This window comes from Globicephala melas, chromosome 10 (genome assembly GCF_963455315.2).
Source record: "Globicephala melas chromosome 10, mGloMel1.2, whole genome shotgun sequence".
Lineage (NCBI taxonomy): Eukaryota > Metazoa > Chordata > Mammalia > Artiodactyla > Delphinidae > Globicephala > Globicephala melas.
The window spans coordinates 96915676-96937125 of record NC_083323.1 but is presented as its reverse complement, the minus strand read 5'-3'; the positions used below and the strand labels follow the sequence as shown (position 1 = coordinate 96937125).

General features: G+C 51.1%; 1 protein-coding gene across 2 annotated transcripts in view; it reads right to left on the bottom strand.

The window, feature by feature from the left end:
- Nucleotides 1-1179: 1179 nt before the first annotated feature.
- VWF (von Willebrand factor) overlaps nt 1180-21450 on the bottom strand; it is a 199980-nt gene continuing 179709 nt past the window's right edge. For both annotated transcript variants that reach the window (XM_060306367.2, XM_070046402.1), the window contains exons 47-56: nt 20568-20717; nt 17274-17384; nt 14695-14875; nt 13678-13718; nt 13067-13183; nt 9085-9183; nt 8265-8393; nt 7696-7735; nt 1954-2051; nt 1180-1499 (exon numbers count right to left, since the gene is read on the bottom strand). In XM_060306367.2, coding sequence (XP_060162350.1) covers nt 1311-1499; nt 1954-2051; nt 7696-7735; nt 8265-8393; nt 9085-9183; nt 13067-13183; nt 13678-13718; nt 14695-14875; nt 17274-17384; nt 20568-20717 — 1155 coding nt within the window. In that variant the 3' untranslated portion in view covers nt 1180-1310. The remainder of the gene's footprint in view (nt 1500-1953; nt 2052-7695; nt 7736-8264; nt 8394-9084; nt 9184-13066; nt 13184-13677; nt 13719-14694; nt 14876-17273; nt 17385-20567; nt 20718-21450) is intronic.

Here is a 21450-nt window from a genome sequence, read left to right as displayed (position 1 = left end):
CAGCTCCATGGTCAAGTATGTTCAATGAGTTGAGTCTCTCCTGGGCTAGGAGGATCCAGCATGAAAGTCAATCTTCCATCAAATTCCTGTCTCATAGCCAGGACAGTTGCTTTATTCTCATGGGTGTGCTCTCCCCACCTAGAGTTTCTGCCATCTTGCCAGCATATACATGTAAGCTTTTTTCATAAAAGTCTAAGAAAGGTGATCTCTCCTTGAGAGTGACAGCAGTGGTTAGTGATTTGGGGACCCGGTGAGGTCTGGAGTTACCTACACCTCTTCTATCCACTAAAGGATCCTGGAGTGGGCAAGGCCTTGGCCTCCAGCATCCAGCCCAAAAGGAACTCAGCTCCCTCACCCCTCAGAACAAAGGAAATCCTCAATGCTCTGCCACTGACGGTAGGGACACTTAGGGTTTCCCTTTGAAGCTTGATTTCCCCGTTTTTCTTCTGGTCACTTTTTCCGTTATTAGAGAGCAATTCATAGTTACTCCTGGACTTTCTGGCTTATTTGACCCTCCCAGCCGAGTGAGTGAGACTGACGTTCCTGGTTCCAGTTGAGGAAACTAAGTCTGAAAACCGCTAAGGGGCTTGCTGAGGCCACACAGTCCGGCGAAGGCCATGGGTGGAACCTGGGCCGCCCCCGAGTCTGGGGGTCCCCGGCCACGGCCACGCCTGTGCCGCGAGGGACCACGTTCCCGCACATGCCCAGCACCGTGTTTCCAGCCCCCCAGCCCCCAGCCTCTCACCCTCCCACGGGGGCGACTGAGGAACACAGGCACTGGCTCAGCTGAGGGCTCAGAGAACCGCTTGCACACCCACTGGGGTCCCTTCCCCATCAAGTCAGCCACACTGGCCAGAGCCTGGCAGGAGCCTGGCTCTAGGGACTCCTCTGCTCTGCCCAGAAGCCCCTGGATTCAGAGACTGGAGACCCCAGTGTTCCAGAGCAAATCCCTTCTCCTTCAGCCACTGGGCTGTTTCCAAGGAGGCCTGGCGCTCACTTTCCCCTTCCCTCTCCGTGGACGCTGAGCTGCCACTTTCTCCCCGACGTGGGCGGTGCCTCCCGCAGACCCCGGGGCTCAAGTGTTTCCAGATGGAGCCTGTGCTCCCCTACCCCCCACCCCCTTCGGCACCAGCCTCAGAGCTCCAGCCCAGCCTACAACAGCCATCTCAGCCTAGATGAACCATGAGCCTTTGGCAAGATGACAGGTTGGCCTTTATTGTGGGCCCGGGGAAGCCCAGGAGCGGAGCACGCATGCGCCAAGCAGGGGTTGCCAAGCGGGTGGTGACGGGTGTCCGCGGCAGGACCGCGCCTCACTGGCGGCACTTCCTGGGGGAGCACTTGCACTGCATGGCGTTGAGGACCACGTGGTGGATGACGGAGCCGTTGGCGCAGCGCAGGGGCACCTGCATGGGCTCTGTGCGTGTGGGCGCGCAGCAGGTGCACTGGTCCTGCACGTCCTCTGTGTCGATGGAGTACAGGGCTTTGCTGGTGCATCTTCCCTACGGCAGGGCAGAGAGAGGCGGCCGTTGCGGGCGGTGGAGAGTGCCAGGGTGGGGAGGGCTCTGGGGCAGCCCACTTCCTCCACCTGCCCTCCTCCAATCAAGAAGGTCTGGCCTTGCCCGGAGAAACACGGGACAGCCAAACAACGTGTAAAAGAGCTCTCGGGAGGTCTGAAAGGCCTGTCCTAATGGAACTGTCACACCCAACTCCCATCTTCCATTAAGCAACTCTCCATTCTCTTCAGAGGACGTGTTGAATCATTGCTCGGTTTTTTTCTTCTAGGGTCAAAAGTTCTCATTTACTTCAATAAAATATAGGCTTTTTAAAAAAATTTTAAAAGCTCCCAGTTCCTTTCACTTCTCCCCCCTGTGAATTTCCCAGATCCTTCGACTCTGTAACTAAAGAGACGTGACCAAACAAAGAACTTGCCCCTCCTAACCAAGGACCCCTTACCTCGCAGTAGTGAATGTCCACTTGCTCTTCAGACAGACAGTCTCCCACTTTGACGTACTGCAGCTTGGCAGTGATGTCCTTGCACTCGGGCTCCTCACCTACAGGACAGGTGAGAGATGGGACCTGTTCTTCCACACAACACTCTCCAGCCCAGTTCCCTCATTTACTGGAAATAGGTCAATTTCACAGTAACCGGATCACCAAAGCCAGCCATGGGGAAGGCAAGTCAGTGGTCCTGGTTCCCCTCAGCTTCTCCTGGCCCTTCATATTCAGAGATATAGTTATCGCTGGGTTTAACTCACTTAATGGCACAATTTTAATTGCAGGAGGAGCGTAGATTCACTGTGCTTTGGTGATGTCAATGGATAGGACTTACTTTTATGTAATTGTAGACTCTAAAAACCATGATGAATAAATAAGGAAACACAAGCTTTAAATGACACATTAAACAAGCTGGACATAATTGATATTTATAGGACATTCCATCCGAAAACAACAGAATACACTTTCTTCTCAAGCGCTCATGGAACATTCTCCAGGATAGATCATATCTTGAGTCACAAATCAAGCGTTGGTAAATTTAAGAAAATTGAAATCGGATCAAGTATCTTTTCCAACCACAACGCTATGAGACTAGATACCAATTACAGGAAAAAAAAACTGTAGAAAATACAAACACATGGAGGCTAAATAATACGTTATACTAAATAACCAAGAACTCACTGAAGAAACCAAAGAGGAAATCAAAAAATACCTAGAAACAAATGACGTTGAAAACACGATGAACCAAAACCTATGGGATGCAGCAAAAGCAGTTCTAAGAGGGAAGTTTATAGCAATACAATCCTACCTCAAGAAACAAGAAACAACTCAAATAAACAAGCTAACCTTACACCTAAAGCAATTAGAGAAAGAGGAACAAAACCACCCCCCCCCAAAGTTAGCTGAAGGAAAGATCGCAAAAATCTGATCAGAGGGCTTCCCTGGTGGCACAGTGGTTAAGAATCCGCCTGCCAATGCAGGGGACATGGGTTCAAGCCCTGGTCTGGGAAGATCCCACATGCCGTGGAGCAACTAAACCCATGCCACAACTACTGAAGCCCGTGCACCTAGAGCCTGTGCTCCATAAAAATAGAAGCCACTGCAATGAGAAGGCTGCGCACCGCAATGAAGAGTAGCCCCCGCTCGCCACAACTAGAGAAAGCCCGTGTACAGCAACAAAGACCGCACACAGCCAAAAATTAAAAAAAAAAAAAATCAGATCAGAAATAAATGAAAAGGAAATGAAGGAAACATTAGCAAAGATCAATAAAACTAAAAGCTGGTTCTTTGAGAAGATAAACAAAATTGATAAATTATTAGCCAGACTCATCAAGAAAAAAAGGGAGAAGATTCAAATCAACAGAATTAGAAATGAAAAAGGAGAAGTAACAACTGACAGTGCAGAAATACAAAGGATCATAAGAGATTACTGCAAGCAACTATACGCCAATAAAATGGGCAACCTGGAAGAAATGGACAAATTCTTAGAAAAGCACAACCTTCCAAGACTGAACCAGGAAGAAACAGAAAATATGAACAGCCCAGTCACAAGCACTAAAATTGAAACTGTGATTAAAAATCTTCCAACAAACAAAAGCCCAGGACCAGATGGCTTCACAGGCGAATACTATCATACATTTAGAGAAGAGCTAACACCTGTCCTTCTTAAAATCTTCTGAAATATAGCAGAGGGAGGAACACTCCCAAACTCATTCTACGAGGCCACCATCACCCTGATACCAAAACCAGACAAAGATATCACAAAAAAAGGAAACTACAGGCCAATATCACTGATGAACATAGATGCAAAAATCCTCAACAAAATACTAGCAAACAGAATCCAACAGCATATTAAAAGGATCATACACCATGACCAAGTGGGGTTTATCCCAGGAATGCAAGGATTCTTTAATATACTCAAATCAATCAATGTGATGCACCATATTAACAAATCGAAGGATAAAAACCATATGATAATCTCAATAGATGCAGAAAAAGCTTTCGACAAAATTCAACACCCAATTATGATAAAAACTCTCCAGAAAGTAGGCATAGAGGGAACCTACCTCAACATAATAAAGGCCATGTATGACAAACCCTACACACTAGGGTTTGCATTCCTATACACTAACGATGAAAAATCTGAAACAGAAATTAAGGCAACACTCCCATTTACCATTGCAACAAAAAGAATAAAATACCTAGGAATAAACCTACCTAAGGAGACAAAAGACCTATATGCAGAAATCTATGAGACACTGATGAAAGAAATTAAAGACAATACAAACAGATGGAGAGATATATCATGTTCTTCGACTGGAAGAATCAACATTGTGAAAATGACTATACTACCCAAAGCAATCTACAGATTCAATGCAATCCCTATCAAACTACCAATAGCCTTTTGCACAGAACTAGAACAAAAAATTTCACAATTTGTATGGAAACACAAAAGACCCCGAGTAGCCAAAGCAATCTTGAGAACGAAAAACGGAGCTGGAGGAATCAGGCTCCTGGACTTCAGACTATATTACAAAGCTACAGTAATCAAGACAGTATGGTACTGGCATAAGAACAGAAATATAGATCGATGGAACAAAATGGAAATCCCAGAGATAAACCCATACACACATGGTCACCTTATCTTTGATAAAGGAGGAAAGAATATGCAATGGAGAAAAGACAGCCTCTCTTCAATAAGTGGTGCTGGGAGAACTGGACAGCTACATGTAAAAGAATGAAATTAGAACACTTCCTAACACCATACACAAAAATAAACTCAAAATGGATTAAACACCTAAATGTAAGGCCAGACACTATAAAACTCTTAGAGGAAAGCATAGGCAGAACACTCTATGATATAAATCACAGCAAGATCCTTTTTGACCCACCTCCTAGAGAAATGGAAATAAAAGCAAAAATAAACAACTGGAACCTAATGAAACGTAAAAGCTTTTGCACAACAAAGGAAACCATAAACAAGACAAAAAGACAACTCTCAGAATGGGAGAAAATATTTGCAAAGGAAGCAACTGACAAAGGATTAATCTCCAAAATTTACAAGCAGCTCATGCAGCTCAATATCAAAAAAACAAACAACCCAATCCAAAAATGGGCAGAAGACCTAAATAGACATTTCTCCAAAGAAGATATACAGATGGTCAAGAAGCACATGAAAAGCTGCTCAACATCACTAATTATTAGAGAAATGAAAATCAAAACTACAATGAGGTATCACCTCACACTTGTTAGAATGGGCATCATCAGAAAATCTACAACAACAAATGCTGGAGAGGGTGTGGAGAAAAGGGAACCCTCTTGCACTGTTGGTGGGAATGTAAATTGATACAGCCACTATGGAGAACAGTATGGAGGTTCCTTAAAAAAGTAAAAATAGAACTACCATATGACCCAGCAATCCCACTACTGGGCATATACCCTGAGAAAACCATAATTCAAAAAGAGTCATGTACCACAATGTTCACTGCAGCACTATTTACAATAGCCAGGACATGGAAGCAACCTAAGTGTCCATCTACAGATGAATGGATAGAGAAGATGTGGCACATATATATACAATGGAATATTACTCAGCCACAAAAAGAAACAAAATTGAGTTATTTGTAATGAGGTGGATGGACCTAGAGTCTGTCATACAGAGTGAAGTAAGTCAGAAATAGAAAAACAAATACTGTATGCTAACACATATATAGAGAGAGAGAATCTAAAAAAAAGAAAAAAGGTTCTGATGAACATAGGGGCAGGACAGGAATAAAGATGCAGACGTAGAGAATGGACTTGAGGACACGGGGAGGGGGAAGGTTAATCTGGGACGAAGTGAGAGAGTAGTGTTGACATATATACACTACCAAATGTAAAATAGATAGCTAGTGGGAAGCAGCAGCATAGCACAGGGAGATCAGCTCGGTGCTTTGTGACCACCTAGAGGGGTGGGAAAGGGAGGGTGGGAGGGAGACGCAAGAGGGAGGGGATATGGGGATATATGTATACATATAGCTGATTCACTTTGTTATACAGCAGAAACTAACACAACATTGTAAAGCAACTGTATTCCAATAAAGATGTCAAAAATAATAAGATAAAAACCATAATGATCAGAGCAATCCTCCTGCGCTTATAACAATATCCAGAAGCTGACGGGCAATGAGGTAGCTAAGAAATACAATTAATCTCTATCCATCCCTGCAAATGTCATTGTCTCTGTGGGAGCTGATCGTAGGAGCCCTTATGGAATCTTCCCTTTGGGTATAGCTACCTCTGGGTCGCTAGCATGGGTCTCCTTATGTACAGGGGTTAAAAGCATTCAGATCTGAACCTCTCCTTGGCCCACTGATAATCTAAGATTTAATGCCACCTCATTATTGCCCGTCCAAACACTGGGAGTTTTCCATTCCTGGATGGCTCCAAATCTAAATCAACTTTAACTACCTAATAGTTGGGTTCCCAGCTCCCAAATAATGTCATTTTAAAGTGAAAGCCTGCCAACCACATTAAGAGGGTGAAAAAGGAAAACACATTGAGCCCAACACACTATATTCTTTTGCTGTAGATTTAAATCCCTGAGCCTGGCTTCTTTTCCTTATGGAAGGTCCCCACCTCTTGAAAGCACAGACCAACACAGGCCCCTTTTGGCCTCGCTGCTAGTTTTGAAGATAACAGCCTCGGCGCAATTCCATGTGCAGCACGCCTAGAGAGAATGCATCTCCTCTGATGGTTTCCTGACCACATTCTTCAACCATGCAGACAAGAACCATAGAAAAAGATGCTTTCAGAGTGTGTTTTCCGCAATCTGCAACTTGGTTACAGCAACTACAGGGACTGTCAGAGTGAACCGTCAAGAAAAGAATGAATGACTGAACGCTGAAGATATTCGTGTTTTTACTCTTCCTTTCTCTACCCAAAAATAAACATGGGAACATGGGCCCGTGAACCCCAAAACTAACTAAACTAAAAGACACAGAATATTAGTCCAGGCAAGTAATTCTACATTCAGAGAATACAGCACTAACACTGGGATTCTGAAAGGTACTTGTGCTCATGGAAACAAGAACGCAAGAACATGTGGTGAGATGCTGTCTGGTGGGCAGGCTTGAGCTCCGTCTCCAAAGCTGCAGCCGTAACTATTGGGACCAACCAGTACAACACAACTGCAAGGTCAAGAGGAGCTGAGAGTGAAGCAGACGAGGTTAATAAAACTGAGACCAGCCTCATAAATCCTCGAGAAGGCTGTGTTCACTGCAGCCCCACAGCCAGCTGCTGGTTTCCCTTTCTCTCTGGGAGAGCTGCACGACACCCAAAGATTAGAGGCATACTGAATGTCCGCTCTGTCGAGATCATGAATCAAGGTGCCTGTCTTCAGGAGTTCTGGTGGCAGAGGGAAGACATTCTCTCATGATAGGACTACTATGACCAACCCAAGGCTCTGCAAGGGGAAAGGCAGGTAAGAGGCTAGTGACTGCCAGGAGTTTGGAAGGAAGGAGGAAGAGTGTGCCTCACAGGCATCTTGAAAGGGGGCTTGAGCAGGGGGCAGTCCAAGGACACGCAGGGTGGGGTGGAAGTGCCCTGCAGAATTGAACACAGTGACTGCAATATCTTTCTAGAAGAAAGTTCATCGCAAAGAACAGTCCCTGGACTTCTCCTGATGGATTTCAAGGGACAAGCTATTGGTAAGGTACTTACATGTGTCACAGCATGTGCCTGGAATTTTCATGATTTTCCCCTAAGAAAACAGCAAAGTCCCAGATTAGGCACAAATAGTACATAGTGGACACTTTCAGTCACTCCAGGCCAAGTCCTCCTCTGGACTCACAGTCCTGAGCTTCAGTCCCCAGAAATGAACGGGTTTTCCCATCACAGATGTGAATAGACTGACCACCCCACCTGGTCAGGCCGAAATGATTCTGATTATTCTGAATTCCCTTCCAGCTGAGTCACCAGGATCATCATTCCCAGGGGAGGCTGGAAATCAGTTTGCTCTCTCACCATCCCAATCAAGGATCACAGATCCAGTCTCCCTCAAAGGAAGGTGTTTTCTTAAAGCATATGGTACAGTTGAGAGAGTTTTGTCCCTGCATCAGGCTTTGATTTTGTAATTTCGTTGATTTTTAAACTAGGTCAGGGTTCTCCTTGGACACTGGGAATCACGTGTCCAACAGCAGAGCTGGACCACTGTTCAGAAGAACCCTCTTCTGAGAGTCGAAGATGGAGACAGTCAAGAGGAAAGCAGGGCCTGAGCCCCAGCTACTCACCCCCTCGGCCAGACACTTGTGTCCATCGAAGGGCGGGCAGCTCGTGACCCTCTTCTCCCAGATGAGCTCGCCTCTCTTGTTGACCCTGCAGAAGTGACTGTCACAGCCATCCTGGAGAGTCTCGTCGCGCTGGAAGGAAAGAGGGGAGGTGGGCAGAGCAAATCTGAAGACGGTGTTTGGGGTCCAAAGCCACTTCAAGCCATGACCTTGACTCCTTGGAGTTGTTGAGACAAGGTAGGGGACCTTAGAACAAGACCGAGGCAGTGTGTGCAAAGTCTCCACACCCAGAACCCAGAACGGAGGTGGAGTCCAGTTTTACGGCTTGTTAACTGGGAATGGGGCTGCATAAATGTAGGGCATCCCTAACTCTACTGACCACTTAACAGCTTAAAGAATTAAGACACAGCAAAGGGAAACTGGCCCTGGCCCATCAGTAGCTGAACTAGAGGTGAGCCAGGCGCCCCCTGCCAGCCCCACCAGCCCACTCTGGCTTTCATAGAGCCCAGTCTGTGTCACCCTGATTGCCTGGCCAGTCTCATAGACCATCAAGGCTGGAGAAAATCTTAAAGATCAACTCACTCCCAGTCACGGGGCCCTACACCAACTTCTGTCACAGAGAGTGACAAATTAGCCAAATCTAAGAGAGAATTCTGTACTTCCTAAAGGTTACCCATCTTTCCCTCATGAAATCAGAACTAGGTACAAAAGGAAGTCAATATTGACCCAAACTCAGTCCCTCTTCCTTGAAGAAAATATCCCCAAATAGGAAACCAGACGGTGGTCGTAGGGAGACCCCTGAGTTTAAGTTGCCCACACACACCTTCAGCATCATGATCTGTCCCCCTCGTAGCTGAATGGTGCAAGCCATAGGCAGGCATCTCCCGCAGCACTGGCCCTGCATCTTCTCTTCCTCGTAACCCTGTGTAACCAGGAGAAAAAGCAGCCTTAGTTTAAACCTCCCGCTAAGATCCCGATCGAAAGTAGGCCAAATGGTAAATGGTTTCATTAAACAGCTGTTCAAACTAAAAATCTGGGGGTCATCCTTGTGTTCTCTCTTTTTCTTATCCCCCCTGCCCCCTCATCACCAGATCTTGCCAAAAACTGCATCTTGAGCTCATCCACAGCTTGTCGTGCCAGGGTCCTCTGTCATCACCTGATCCAAGAAATCATCACCCACCGCTGGACTCTGTCACGGTAGTAACTGTCTTCCTACCTCTGTTCCTGCCAATCCAGCAGCTTCCCAGAAGACGGATTTCACTGTTTCACAAAAACGCCCCCCCAATCTGGGAGACAACATAGGGTGGCCAACTTTATATTCTGCGAAGTATTTTAAACCATGTTAACAAAGCCAAAAAGTGATCATCAGCTGTCTCGTCACTGCGTTAAAATTAAAGCTCTTTTAACTCTCCCCACCATGCCACAAAAAAAAAAAAAAAAAAAGAACTAAATCTAGAAAAGTTTTTTTTTTGGTTTTGTTTGGTTGGTTGGTTGGTTTTTTCAGGCAATGCTTTATTAGGGTCCCTGCTGCAGCAAGGGGCAGTGAGAACAAGTAACAGGTGCCCATGCTGGCTCGGTCCCAGAACACGGACAAGCTGGCTCCTCATATGGGGTGAAGGTAGGGGTGTTTAAAAGAATAAATTTAGTTCTGTGAAGACCAGCTATGGTGTCATTCTTTTTTTCATTTTGCTACATTTAGTAATGACTTAGAGATTCATTCCTTGGGGTCCTGAGGTTTTTCTACTATGAATCTCTAGCAGGTAGGTTTGGAGCCCCGGACAGAACACCTGGTCCTCTCACACTGCTCCCTTGCTCACTGCACTCCGACTGACAGCTCATAACCAGCTGGGGAGGTTAGGAGTCTATGCGCATCCACTGAACTCATCAGGGAAGCCGCAGAGAGAGCCCAGGCCACACACACACTCAAAGGACACTGCTGACATTTGAGGCCATCAGGTCACGTTTCACCGGTGAGCTTCAACTGTGTTTTCAAAAACGCACAATTCCTGGCAGGTGTGGACCGAGGTGGATGGGAGAGGAAGAAAGAGACGGGAAAAACATCATGAATGTATGTGAGTGGTTGCAGTCAGAAAGAGGAAATAAAATGAGGCATAAATCAGGCACGATTTCACGGGAGCGTGGATTGGGGCATTTTTTAGTGAATGTTAGAAGAAGACACTAGGAAATGCCCTCCACTCAGCAGGCCCAAGGAGAAGAACGTGCCCAAAATCTTTACAAGAGAAGTGAGGGGTGGGGGACAAATGGAGGAGGGGTCTGCAAAGTGAAGGGATGGGGCGGTGGACGCACACTCCACACCCCAGAGAGACAGAGGGCACGGTGAAGCCAAGAACAGGGAAAGGTGGTAGGCTCTGTGGGAGAAGAAGGGACAGGAGAAAGTGGAGGAGGGCGGAAGGTAAGAGGAAGGGCGATGATTTCAGAGGTGCTGTGGGACCAGGGGAAGAGAGACGGGAGGGCAGGGAACACGGCAGAAACCACTGGAAGGACGCAACAGAGAGAACGGACCCCGCAAGGCAAGAACACAGCTGCACTGGTGACAGGCCTGTCTGAGCCCTGCTGGCGGGGTACGCACCGCACAGCTGCCAGACGGACACGGAGGGCTGTGCTGACCAGACTTCTGCCAGAGCACCCAATCAGGAGCCGCCAGGTGCCCAGCCAGCCACAGGCTCATTCACTCAGGTCTGAGCAGCCAACTAGCCCTGCTCCCCCTGTCCAGCGATGCCCCCCAAACTCTCCTCACAGGTGTCTCCCGGCCCTTTTCATAAACTACATCGGCTGCTCAAGGACCCCAGTCTTATCTCCCTGCTGCCCTTTTCTAACTCTTGCTTAAATGCCAGTCTGTCCCTGTGCCCCCTCCTGCGGGGTCATCGTTCAAGGTCAGCCCATGGTCATGCTCCTCTGGGAGGCCTTCTCAAGGTTCCTGGTCAGTGCCACCTCTCTTCCTCAAGCCTTCCTTTGTCTCTACCACCCAGCAGCACAGACCGGCTTCTGGGCTCCTTTTAGGTATAAGCGTCGTCTCCCCTGAAGGAGACACAGGCCCCATGTCTCTGATGATGCTAAGCGTTCCATCTGACATCGGCAGTTCAAACAGACACAGACCAGCCTACGCTTGACCCACCACAGCTCCCCACCTGCAGGAGGCCACACGGAGGCCCTTCATGGCAGAGGAACGTGACAAGACCAGGTAAGCTGAGCTAGAATGGGGGCATCTGAGGCAGAGCTCAGCAAAGGCTGAGAGATACACAGCAGGGCTAATCTCAGGGATCTCAAGAGGGAGGAGATCCCTGGGGAGACAGCGGAATTTTGGAGGTGAGGAGGAGGAGTACACAGACCAAAAGGGGCCGTGAATTTAAAAATATTTAGAAACCTAAGTCTGGACTGGATTCTAAAGCTGGATTTCTATGGACGCAGAGGAAGTGGCCGTGCCACCCTCTGACCACCAGAGGGCGCAGGTAGAGAGTTAGTGGGCTCGTCCCCCCGCCTCCCCAGAACACTCTCCTTCTGGACAGCTTAGCGTGGACCGCTTCCTGCATCCACTGTAGTTCCATGGACATCCAGTTAAAGGGATGCCAAAGACTCCAGACAGCATCATTCCATCCCATATTCAAGCCCAGATGTATGCAGGGGAGTTATCTCACACACACTCTCTCTCTCTCTCTCTCTCACACACACACACACACACACACGCCTGCATCCGAAACCCTGAAACAACTGGGATTTTAAATTTAAAAAAAGCAAAAAGGCATACTTCACTGGCTTCTTTCTAATTGAGGCGGGAATGTTCTCCTTGAGCCATTCTATCAGAAGTTGCTGTGTCTCCAACGGACCCCTTCACTCCCCTTGTAAATATGCTATTAAGCCCCTACTTGGAGCTTCACACGGTGCCAGTGCCAGGAAGGGCACAGGTGCAGAACACTCCCCGACCTCAAGAGCGCTGACCACCAGCAGCTTGTCCTAACCTTGTCCCTAACCCACGCGTCACCCCTCCCCTCTGGCCGCTGTGCCGCGCCACTCCTCCCCGACCCCGCCCAGAACCCGCCGCCCGCTGCCCCACCATCTGAAAGAGCAATGACTGTATTCTGTGCATCTAGCTCACAAGAAACTCATCTGACCAACCCTATTTTCTAAGACAGCAGGAGCCCCAAATGCAGAAGGCAGTTTGCGGAGGAAAGCAAGGCATCCTCCAGAGCGTTGGGTCCAGCTCTGCGAGGTGGGGCTAAGAGTCACGATGAGAATAGTGAAGTGCACGCTTTCCTCTACCCAACTAGAAATGATGATTCCACTTCCCAGAACCCACCCTCAGAGGTGTTCTGAGCAAACACAGTCATCGTGAGCTGGCAGGGTGAACTATTAAAACGCGATGTCCAATAATAAAAGTATATGCTGAGGCAGAGCCCCTTCAAAGAATGTTGCATAGAACCCTGCACATAGCAAGTGTCTGATAAATAACTGTGGACTGACTAGTCACTGATAAATATTTGTTGACTAATTTTTAATGTTTTCAAAGAACAGTAGTATGTTGCTTAAAAAGAATACAGAATTGTAAATATGGTATCACAAGCCTTGCAAATACAGGAAGAAAATGTTTGAATTTCCAAAACTAAATTATAATTATATCTGAGAAATGCAATTTGGGTAGGTGACTTTTATTCTCTTCCTTACTGTTGTCAAATATGTCCATAATCAGAAAATCACGAAAGTTTTTATTTAACGAGCCCGGTGAGGTCCCATTGCTTGGGTCCCACAAGTACCCAGTCCACCCCCAGGCCCCCATGAGCCTCTCTCACCAGCGGGCAGTCCTCACAGGTGGTCTGCCTGCACTCCAGCTTGAATCCGGAGATGACCCCCGCCTGGACGGTGCAGAGGCAGGTGGTACACAGGTCAACCATCAGACTCCTCCCGGGCTGGAACCAAAGGGACCAGGGTCAGGCCTCCTGGCACCCGGAACCCCCGACCCTCCACTGCCCTCAGTCCCATGAGCCGTCTGCCTTGGGCATGGGGGCCCGGCTGCCCAAAGCTGCCAGGATCCATCACCCTGATTCTCCTCCTGTCCCGAGAGGTCTGCTCCCTCCCTTCCCCACCCCACCTCAAGGATGGCATGGTAAGAGTGAGGGCTTTCCCAGCAGAGAGGGAGCTGGGGCAGAGGGAGCGGGGCAGATTGAAGCATGCACAGAAGAAACGCTCGAGTGCCTGGGGCCGGGATGCGAGCGCTAGAAGGCGGGGCCCGGGCCCCGGAGAGGTAGGGGTTCCACTCCAGGATGCCTGGGAAGCCCTGGAGGAAAGGAAAGTGTGGGTGGGGCAGGCCCCCCGGCTCCTTTCACTTGCACTTTAGAATGACACCCTTCCCACAGCACCCCATCCCTGCCCCCCAGGCGCCCTGGAGAAGGCGGCAGCTCACCCCGATGATGGTGCCGTTGAGCACACAGGCCTGCACGGGCTCTGGGGAGAGACAGGCACAGGGCATGAGTGTGCGGAGCACAGCTGGTGAAGGCCCACGACCCAGCTGCTCCTCCCAGGCTGGGCCTCCCTGCTCCACCTGCCGGTCCTTCTCCCCACCCAGCGCCAGGCGCTGTGGGTCCTCCTGCCGGAGCCCACGTGGCCACAGTGGCCCCAGGCCCGCTGAGGAAGGGCAGCTACGTGCTGCCCACCACCCAGCCCGCAGGGAGAAGGTCCCTGGAGTCCTCGAGTGGAGGGCACTTGTTTAAGTGATTCACACCCAAGGGGTGAGTGGGAGGATGTTTGGGCTTGTCAAAGAAAGACATTCTACTCCGGAAACTTTAAGCGCCAAGATAAAATCACACACAGAGCTCAGGACGGGGTGGCGAGAGCTGTTCGCTGCTGCTGCTGCTGCTGCGTTGCTGCTGCTGCTGCTGCCGTCGGTTGTTTGGCTGGTTGGTTAGTTGGCTGGTGGGTGGGTTAGTTGGTTGCTTGGTTGGTTTATTTGGTTGGTTGGTTGGTTGATTGTGTGGTTTGTTGGTTAGTTGGTTGACTGGTTGGTTGATTGGTTTGTTTGTTTATGTGGTTGGCTGGTTGGTTGGTGGGGTTAGGGGATGGGCAGTTGGAATACCTTTTCCAGCCGAATGACTGAGAAGAAGTCTCTAGAATTAGAGAAGCCTGGGTCCAAGCCCAGTTCTACCACTCACTAACTCACAAGAGCAAAGGGAGGTATAATGGTACCCACCTCATGGGATTGTCCTAAGGATGACATGAGACAGGGTACAAAACCAGCGCTGACACAGTGACGACCCTCAGGAAATTGTCCCATTTCCCTCATCTTACTTGCTCTCTCCCTGAAGTGTTAGCAACGAATGGAGAGATTTGATCCTCCCCGTTTCCCTGAGCTGCTCAAAAGGCAAGGATTCGGGGGCCTTAGAGGAGAGAGAGGCTTGAAGGCGGGCTTGGTAGCACATCTTACCGCAGTGACAGGTGGGGCAACAGTCCGAGGTCTGACAGCTCAGCTGGAAGCCCGAGGGGCAGGTGGGGACGTCCAGTTGGGGGCAGGAGACATTCCTCTGTTGCACGAAGACCTCCTCCTTGACTCGGACACACTCGTAGATGAGGCAGGGGTCCTCGGGAGAGGCCCAGTGAGAGCCAACCTGTGGTCGGAGCACCCAAGTTGGTCAGGGGGCCAAGGTCCCGCTGGGAGTGGGCGGCCCCCTCAGGAGCTGGTGTGGGTCCTGGAGGTGAGCCCGGCTCAACGGCTAAGCCCTGCCCACAGGGTGAGGTGCACAGAGGGAGGGACAGCTCATCCGGGTCCTTCAGTGAGTCTGGGTCAGAGTCACCCTGACCAAGATCCTAGCTCAGAGCCCCGTGTGCTCCCAAGACAGAGTCTTGAGCCACCGGAGGAAGCACCTGGGGACACCTAAGGATGCTCCCTCCACCCTGGGCTCGGCTGGGAGCTGAGTGTCCAGGAACGGCTGCATGGGGAGACAGTGGAGGGGAGATGTGGAGGGAAACTCAGCCCAGCACCCAACCTCGTGCTGCTTCCCTCTGGTACAGGGAGCCGGTGAGAGCCAGGGATGCCGGTGTCTGACCCTTGGCTCTGAAATCTGCCCTGAGCTCCCAGGCTGCACACAGGCGGCCTGTCCCCAAGGGCACCACAGTCAAGGACCACTGAGTGTCCAGAACATGGTTCAGAAAGTCCCTGCGGAGGTTCTGCCCGGACAACACGTGACCATGAGCACGGTCTGTGTGGTCCAGCTCCCAGACACGCAAGCGGGGGCACCCGGCCTGCCCACTCCAGGCCCAGCCACGTCTCTTGGCCCCTGCTGCCTCTCTTCTCTTTCCAGAAGAGAAGCAGAAAGTACCACACACTGCGGCCTCTCTCCTGACCCCCCTCTGACTCCCCCCGACCAAAGCTCCCCGCTGCAGGCCACGCCCCACTCCGACCACGTACCCGCCAAGCTTTGGGCGCATCAAGAGGACCTGTCCCTACCACACCTGCTGGGCCCCCCAGAGCCACTGCCGACACGCAAGTCTTGTAGGTAAGATGGAGACTTGAATTGGGAAGGGAAACTCTTTTGTGAACACTGATGCGGGTCAGGGCTGAGGAAGCCCTGGAGGCAGATGAGAGACCAGAGGCGGGTGGGGGGCGGGGGGGAGCGGTGAAGAGGATGCTGAGCCTCAAAGGGACCAGCAGGGCTTCCCTGGTGGCGCAGTGGTTGAGAGTCCGCCTGCCGATGCAGGGGACACGGGTTCGTGCCCCGGTCCGGGAAGATCCCACATGCCGCGGAGTGGCTGGGCCCGTGAGCCATGGCCGCTGAGCCTGCGCGTCTGGAGCCTGTGCTCCGCAACGGGAGAGGCCACAACAGTGAGAGGCCCACATACCGCAAAAAAAAAAAAAAAGGGACCAGCTGTCAACCCCAACCAGGATGGAGTAGCCTCTGGCCCTGGGGAGGAGGTGCAAAGCCAGCCTGATCCTAGGATGGATTGGGGAAAAAAGAGGTTAAAAGCATGGAGAGGAGGGACACAGCAGGGAAATCCACAGGTAACCAGAATTAGAAGAGGGAGGTGGGAACCCTTGTGGGAAACTCAGTCCGTCACCACCAAGGAGGAGGAGACTGGTGGGCCAGGGTAGGAGGTGAGCAGGTGAGCACGTTCAGGGCAGGACAGGTAACCCTTTGCCCTCCTTCTAAACAGAGTGTGTTTCGGTCTCGCTGGAGGACTCAGAAGGGGAAGGTCCCTAGGTGCACCTCACCCCCTCCCAGCATCCACGTCCTGAGGATTCCAGGGCTTAGCACCCGTCCACTTCATCCTTATCCATCAGACTTAAAGGACTGGTAGCATCCTAGCATGTGGGCTACGACTGGCTCCCGGGGAGGGATCCTCTGTGCTTCAGAAAACGGCTTTATGAGCCCAGAGTCAAAGCGAGCGCCTCTGGGCCACGAAGGAGAAGCGACCCTGCTCTGTGTCAGGGGAGGGGATCTGGGGGTGGGGGCTGGGCAGGAGAAGACAAGGGTGGGGAGACGGGGGCTGCCAACACGCCCAGGGGCTAAGCCAGAGCTGCAGAAGGGGGCTCGGGGGCCCTGGGAACAGAAATGTAGTTTGCTTCTCTGGGTTACATATTTCTCCAACAGAAACCAGTGAAAAGGTCAGAGGACGCCGCCTGGGCCGGTGTGGCAGGGTGCCAGGCCCACGACACGGCCCTGCACCACCCATCGGCGGAAGCAGGTCCTCAGCTTCACAGGTTAAACAGGAGAACATGACCCCCACCCGCAGGCGTTCACAGAACTCAGAGGGAGGGAACTGGGCTTCTCCCAAAATCCACACAACGGGAAGTCTGGGGCAACTTTAACTAGTTCCCCGGGAGCAAGGTGATCCCAGCTGACATCTGGATAAACCAACAGCCGCATTAAACTCTCTGTGGGGAAAGCAAAAGGCAGGGAATGAGCTTCTACTTTACGGACGGAACCAAGGGCAGCACTGGACCCCAGATGGACGACCAGGCTGGTGAGGCCCCCGCTCTCCTTCCTACCCGCCCTGGCCCAGACCTACACTCTTCCAGGAGGACTGCGAGTCTCCCCGAGGGGAGCCGGTCACCACCTCGCAGGCAGATGGCAGGCACGTTCCACAGCACTCGCCTTCGTGGAGAACGTAAGTGAAGCCCTGAAAACACACAAGGGGTGGAGCGTCAGGACAGGCCGGCAGCAAAGACAGGTGTTCTGGTCCACTCGGCAGGTGTACGGAGCCCTGGGGCTTGCAGAGGCACAGCTGGACTGGATGTTTTCATCTCTGCCCTCCACCAGCCCCTCGATCATGCTAAGTGGTCAGGAAGTGTCACCCACTGAGTCACTATGGGTCTTACACCAGTCGAAGAGACACAAGCCTGCCCTCTGCAAACTTCCACTTAAGAAGAGCCAGTCCATGGGAGTATTAAAGATGCTCAGAGCTCACTCAGAAGCAGCCGCTGCCCTGATGTTCATCACAGCCCAAATCTAGGGTCCCTCACTGACTGGGGGAGAACATTCCAGAAGCCTGGAGTCCCGGCTCTGCCCTAACAGGGCTAATTACCTATACAACATGAGTGCCTTGACTCCAGGACCTCTCAGCGATGTGCAGAGCTGGGCTTCCCCAGGTCGTCACTTGACATTTACCTAGTAGTTTATGGGGCACAGTGAGACGAGACCCACTTTCCCCAGAAAGCCTGCCAGGGAGGCCAGCATCCTGCAAGTCTGAAGTCTGCCAGCCTATCCCCCCTCTTGGAGGTCCTCCAATCTGGTCAAAGCATCGGGAACTTGGATTGAAATCCTCCAATGAAAACTCTGAAGCGACGTACAAAGAACAGACAAAACGATGACATGTGAGGCTGTCCCAGGGGCCGAGGGACAAGAACCAGGGCTGTGCAGCATCTCGGAGAGAAGGGCGAACTGCAGCCACAGCCGTTCGGGATGGGGGGGGTACCACACTCGCTCTGCTCCCCAAGAGCGCTCACAAGCAGGGCCCAGTCAGAGGACGCACTCAACACTCGGTATCATCCCAGGTGGTGCCTCTCCCGGGGGAACACGAGGACCCCAGAGACCTGGCTCAACTTTGTAGCATCTCCACGGGACCTACTTACACCCCGACCTGCGTCACAGCGGTGCCCAGTGAGCTGCCCTCAGTCCTTGATCAGCGGAGAGCTAGTTAGTTATCGTGCACCTATGATGTACTAGGTGCTTTGGAGGCGCCAACAAATTAGGATACACTCGACACGCCCTCCACCACGCCCTCCGCCACGCCCTCCGCTACAAGGCAGGATACTCAAAATGGCACAAAAGAAACAGACACGAGGGAGCCTGGAACAGAGACATCGATGCTTTAGGGATCTAGAGTCACCCTTGGGCACCCCCCTCGGGGTGCTGAGTGGTCTGGATTTGTGCATACTCTATATTTTCTGCTGCCTCCACCACAGGCAAATACACGGCAGGTTATGGGTGACCCAGGCTGGACGCCTGGTTCCCACAGCCCTACCTGCTTCTCATGCTCAGGTGCTCCCGGCCACGCCCCCAGGTTCTGGGGCTGCCGACTTTGCAAAATTCCCCTCCACAGTTTCCTCCTGCACAACCAGGGCTCATCCTGTATTTTCATCTCTGTTTCTTTTCCCGTACTCCTCCAAACCCTCTAGCTTATATCTGTCCAAAACAGACATCTCAGACCTTTCTCCCTACCCTCTTCTCTATCCTGTTTTCACTGGTTTCCCAATTAAGAGTGGAACTGAGTAGGTCTGATATCCACCCAAGCTGGAAACAGATGCCACTGGAAAATAACTTCCTCACTGATTTAACAGCACAATTGCCACAGCTGAGACGGAGGTGGAGGCCTGGAGCGCTGGCCCCTGTCTCTTGGCCGGGTCGTCCTGGCCCTTACAACACCCGTGTGGCCAGCTGTACCAGCCTAGCAGCAGGGGCCCCGGCCTGGGAGTCAGGACACGCACGTGTCTGCTGGCTTCAGACGAGCCTCAGTGTAGTGGCCAATGGGAAGAACAGCCCTGCCTCTTCTTCCTTCTGGAAGGGTATCACGAGGATGAATAAAACATAATGGATTGCATTCAGTCGCTCAGAACACAGTTCCTGAAGCTACAATTTAGTCTGACTCTGGGGTCTAAGGGTCATAAGCCTTCAAAGAAAAACTCCGAAAAGAAGCATCGAGAGGCTGCTCTGCACCGCGGTTACAAAAGCAACCGCTACACGCGTGCACTTGCCTGTGCTGCCTCCTCTGCTTTTATCATTATTTTCTACTGATAATGATGCAGTGATAATAGTAGTGTAACTGGGCAGAACACTATGGAGCCTTCCTGGGACAGGCCCCCCCCCCCCCCCGCCGGACCCTCTGCTTCAGCTCCTCTCTGAAGGACCTACGTAACAGTATTTAATGCACATTTCCTGAGTTGTTTTGCAGATGTGAAAACCCCCCACCAAACGGAAGATGTTAACTACTGGGTGACCTGAGAACGTAGCCCCAGGCCTCCTGTAGCCTAAGGACTGATCACGGTAACCCCTGTGACACCGCCCCGTTACCTCACCATCAGCCAATCAGAGAACTGTGCACGGGCCGCCCGTCCCCTGCATGGCCCTGCAATAAGCCTTTCTCTGCTCCAAACTCCGACATCTGCATTTGGCCTCACGGCGCATCGGGCACGTGAACTTGCGCTAACAATAATAGCGTTAAACCAGCAAACAGAATTGAACCCACAGTACCCCCGCGGACTGTGGTTCCCTTTTTCTAGAGTCTGCTCAGTCTTCAATGTGCAAGAATAAAGCTCCCCAGACACACAGGAGCCGTAGGGACAGGCCTCCACACGAAGAATTAGAAACTGGACTGGGGGTTTCAAACCCCCAAATCATACCTCAAATTATAAACATGGCTCAACTTCTGTACCTCAAATGATAAACCTGGCCTGAAAACTCACCAACCGGTGTAGAAACACTACAGTACACGGACACGGGGAGCATCTCAGAAAATTCAGGACCTACGTCTGTACTAGGTGTAGGCTAAGGAGATGTCTGAAAAGGGAAGAGGTAGATAGGGGGAAATATCAAGCCCTGTTTTCTAGGCAATTAAGCCACATCTCTGCTTAGACCAACTCCCCAGCCCTGTGGACTCAAGACCGCACAGCAGACATGACTGCCAGCCAAGAACTGGTCACAGAAGGATGACAGCAATCCTCTCCTCATGCTCCTTTCCTTCACTCAGCCCCACTCCCCTCCTTGCCCCTCCCCTCTGGCCTTGAACCAGAGGTTCCTAAAGGGGCTTTCTTGCCTATTCCTGGGATCCCCTCCCCTACTTCCCTACCCTATTCCTCCCCCTTACCGGCCGGCAGCTGTCTCCACAGGCCTTCTGAGAGCACTGGGCCACACGCAGGCCCATCACGGCATCCTCCAGGTCCGTGCAGGTGCACACGTCACAGCCCTCCTCCCAGAACTGGCCCACAGGGTAGATGGTGCCTTGGTGGACACACACCTGTAGACACAAGGTTTCCGAGAGTGAAGTGACTCAGTTCATCTAAACAAGAGGTGAGTAAGCATCTACGGCGTGCTGGAAGCTACTCTAGGTGCTGAGACTACAGCAATAAATGAAAGCAACATAGTCTCTGCCCACGCGAAGGGATGCTTGCATAGTAGAGTTTGCCCTCTTCCCTCCCCTGCCCACCTGCCTCAGGAAGGTTCACCCTGGGAGTGGCTCCTTTTGAGTCCCTCGAGGCCCTCAAGTGGGGATGGAACACACTGGCCGCCTTGACCCACTATCACTGCTGCCTTAACTGCATTTAACTCCTTCCTGTGTCACACGGAAAGCTGCACCCTAATTCTCAGACCTAGTAAATGTCCTTGAACTTGGAACCCACCCACGTATAGCCCTCTGTCCCATCAGGAGTGGCTGAAGGTGAGGGAAGGGTGGGCAGGGGTTATGAAGGAGTGTTCCCTTCATGCCCACCAATGACAAGGAATGTATCAAGAGAAGACAGAGCGTGAGATGTGTTTGAGAGACAAGGGATCCTGTCTGGAAGAACTGTAGGCTATGGAAGGAATGTGGGACATGAGATCCCAACGGTTGGTTACGATTAGAATCGTAAAGCCTGGGATGCACGTGATACACACGCTCAGCCTTTATCTTCTAGGAATGAGGTACTGAAGAAACGTTTGGATCGTGAGGCTTAGAGGCAGGTTTTAAATTACCCCAAGTGTGTCCTCTGAAG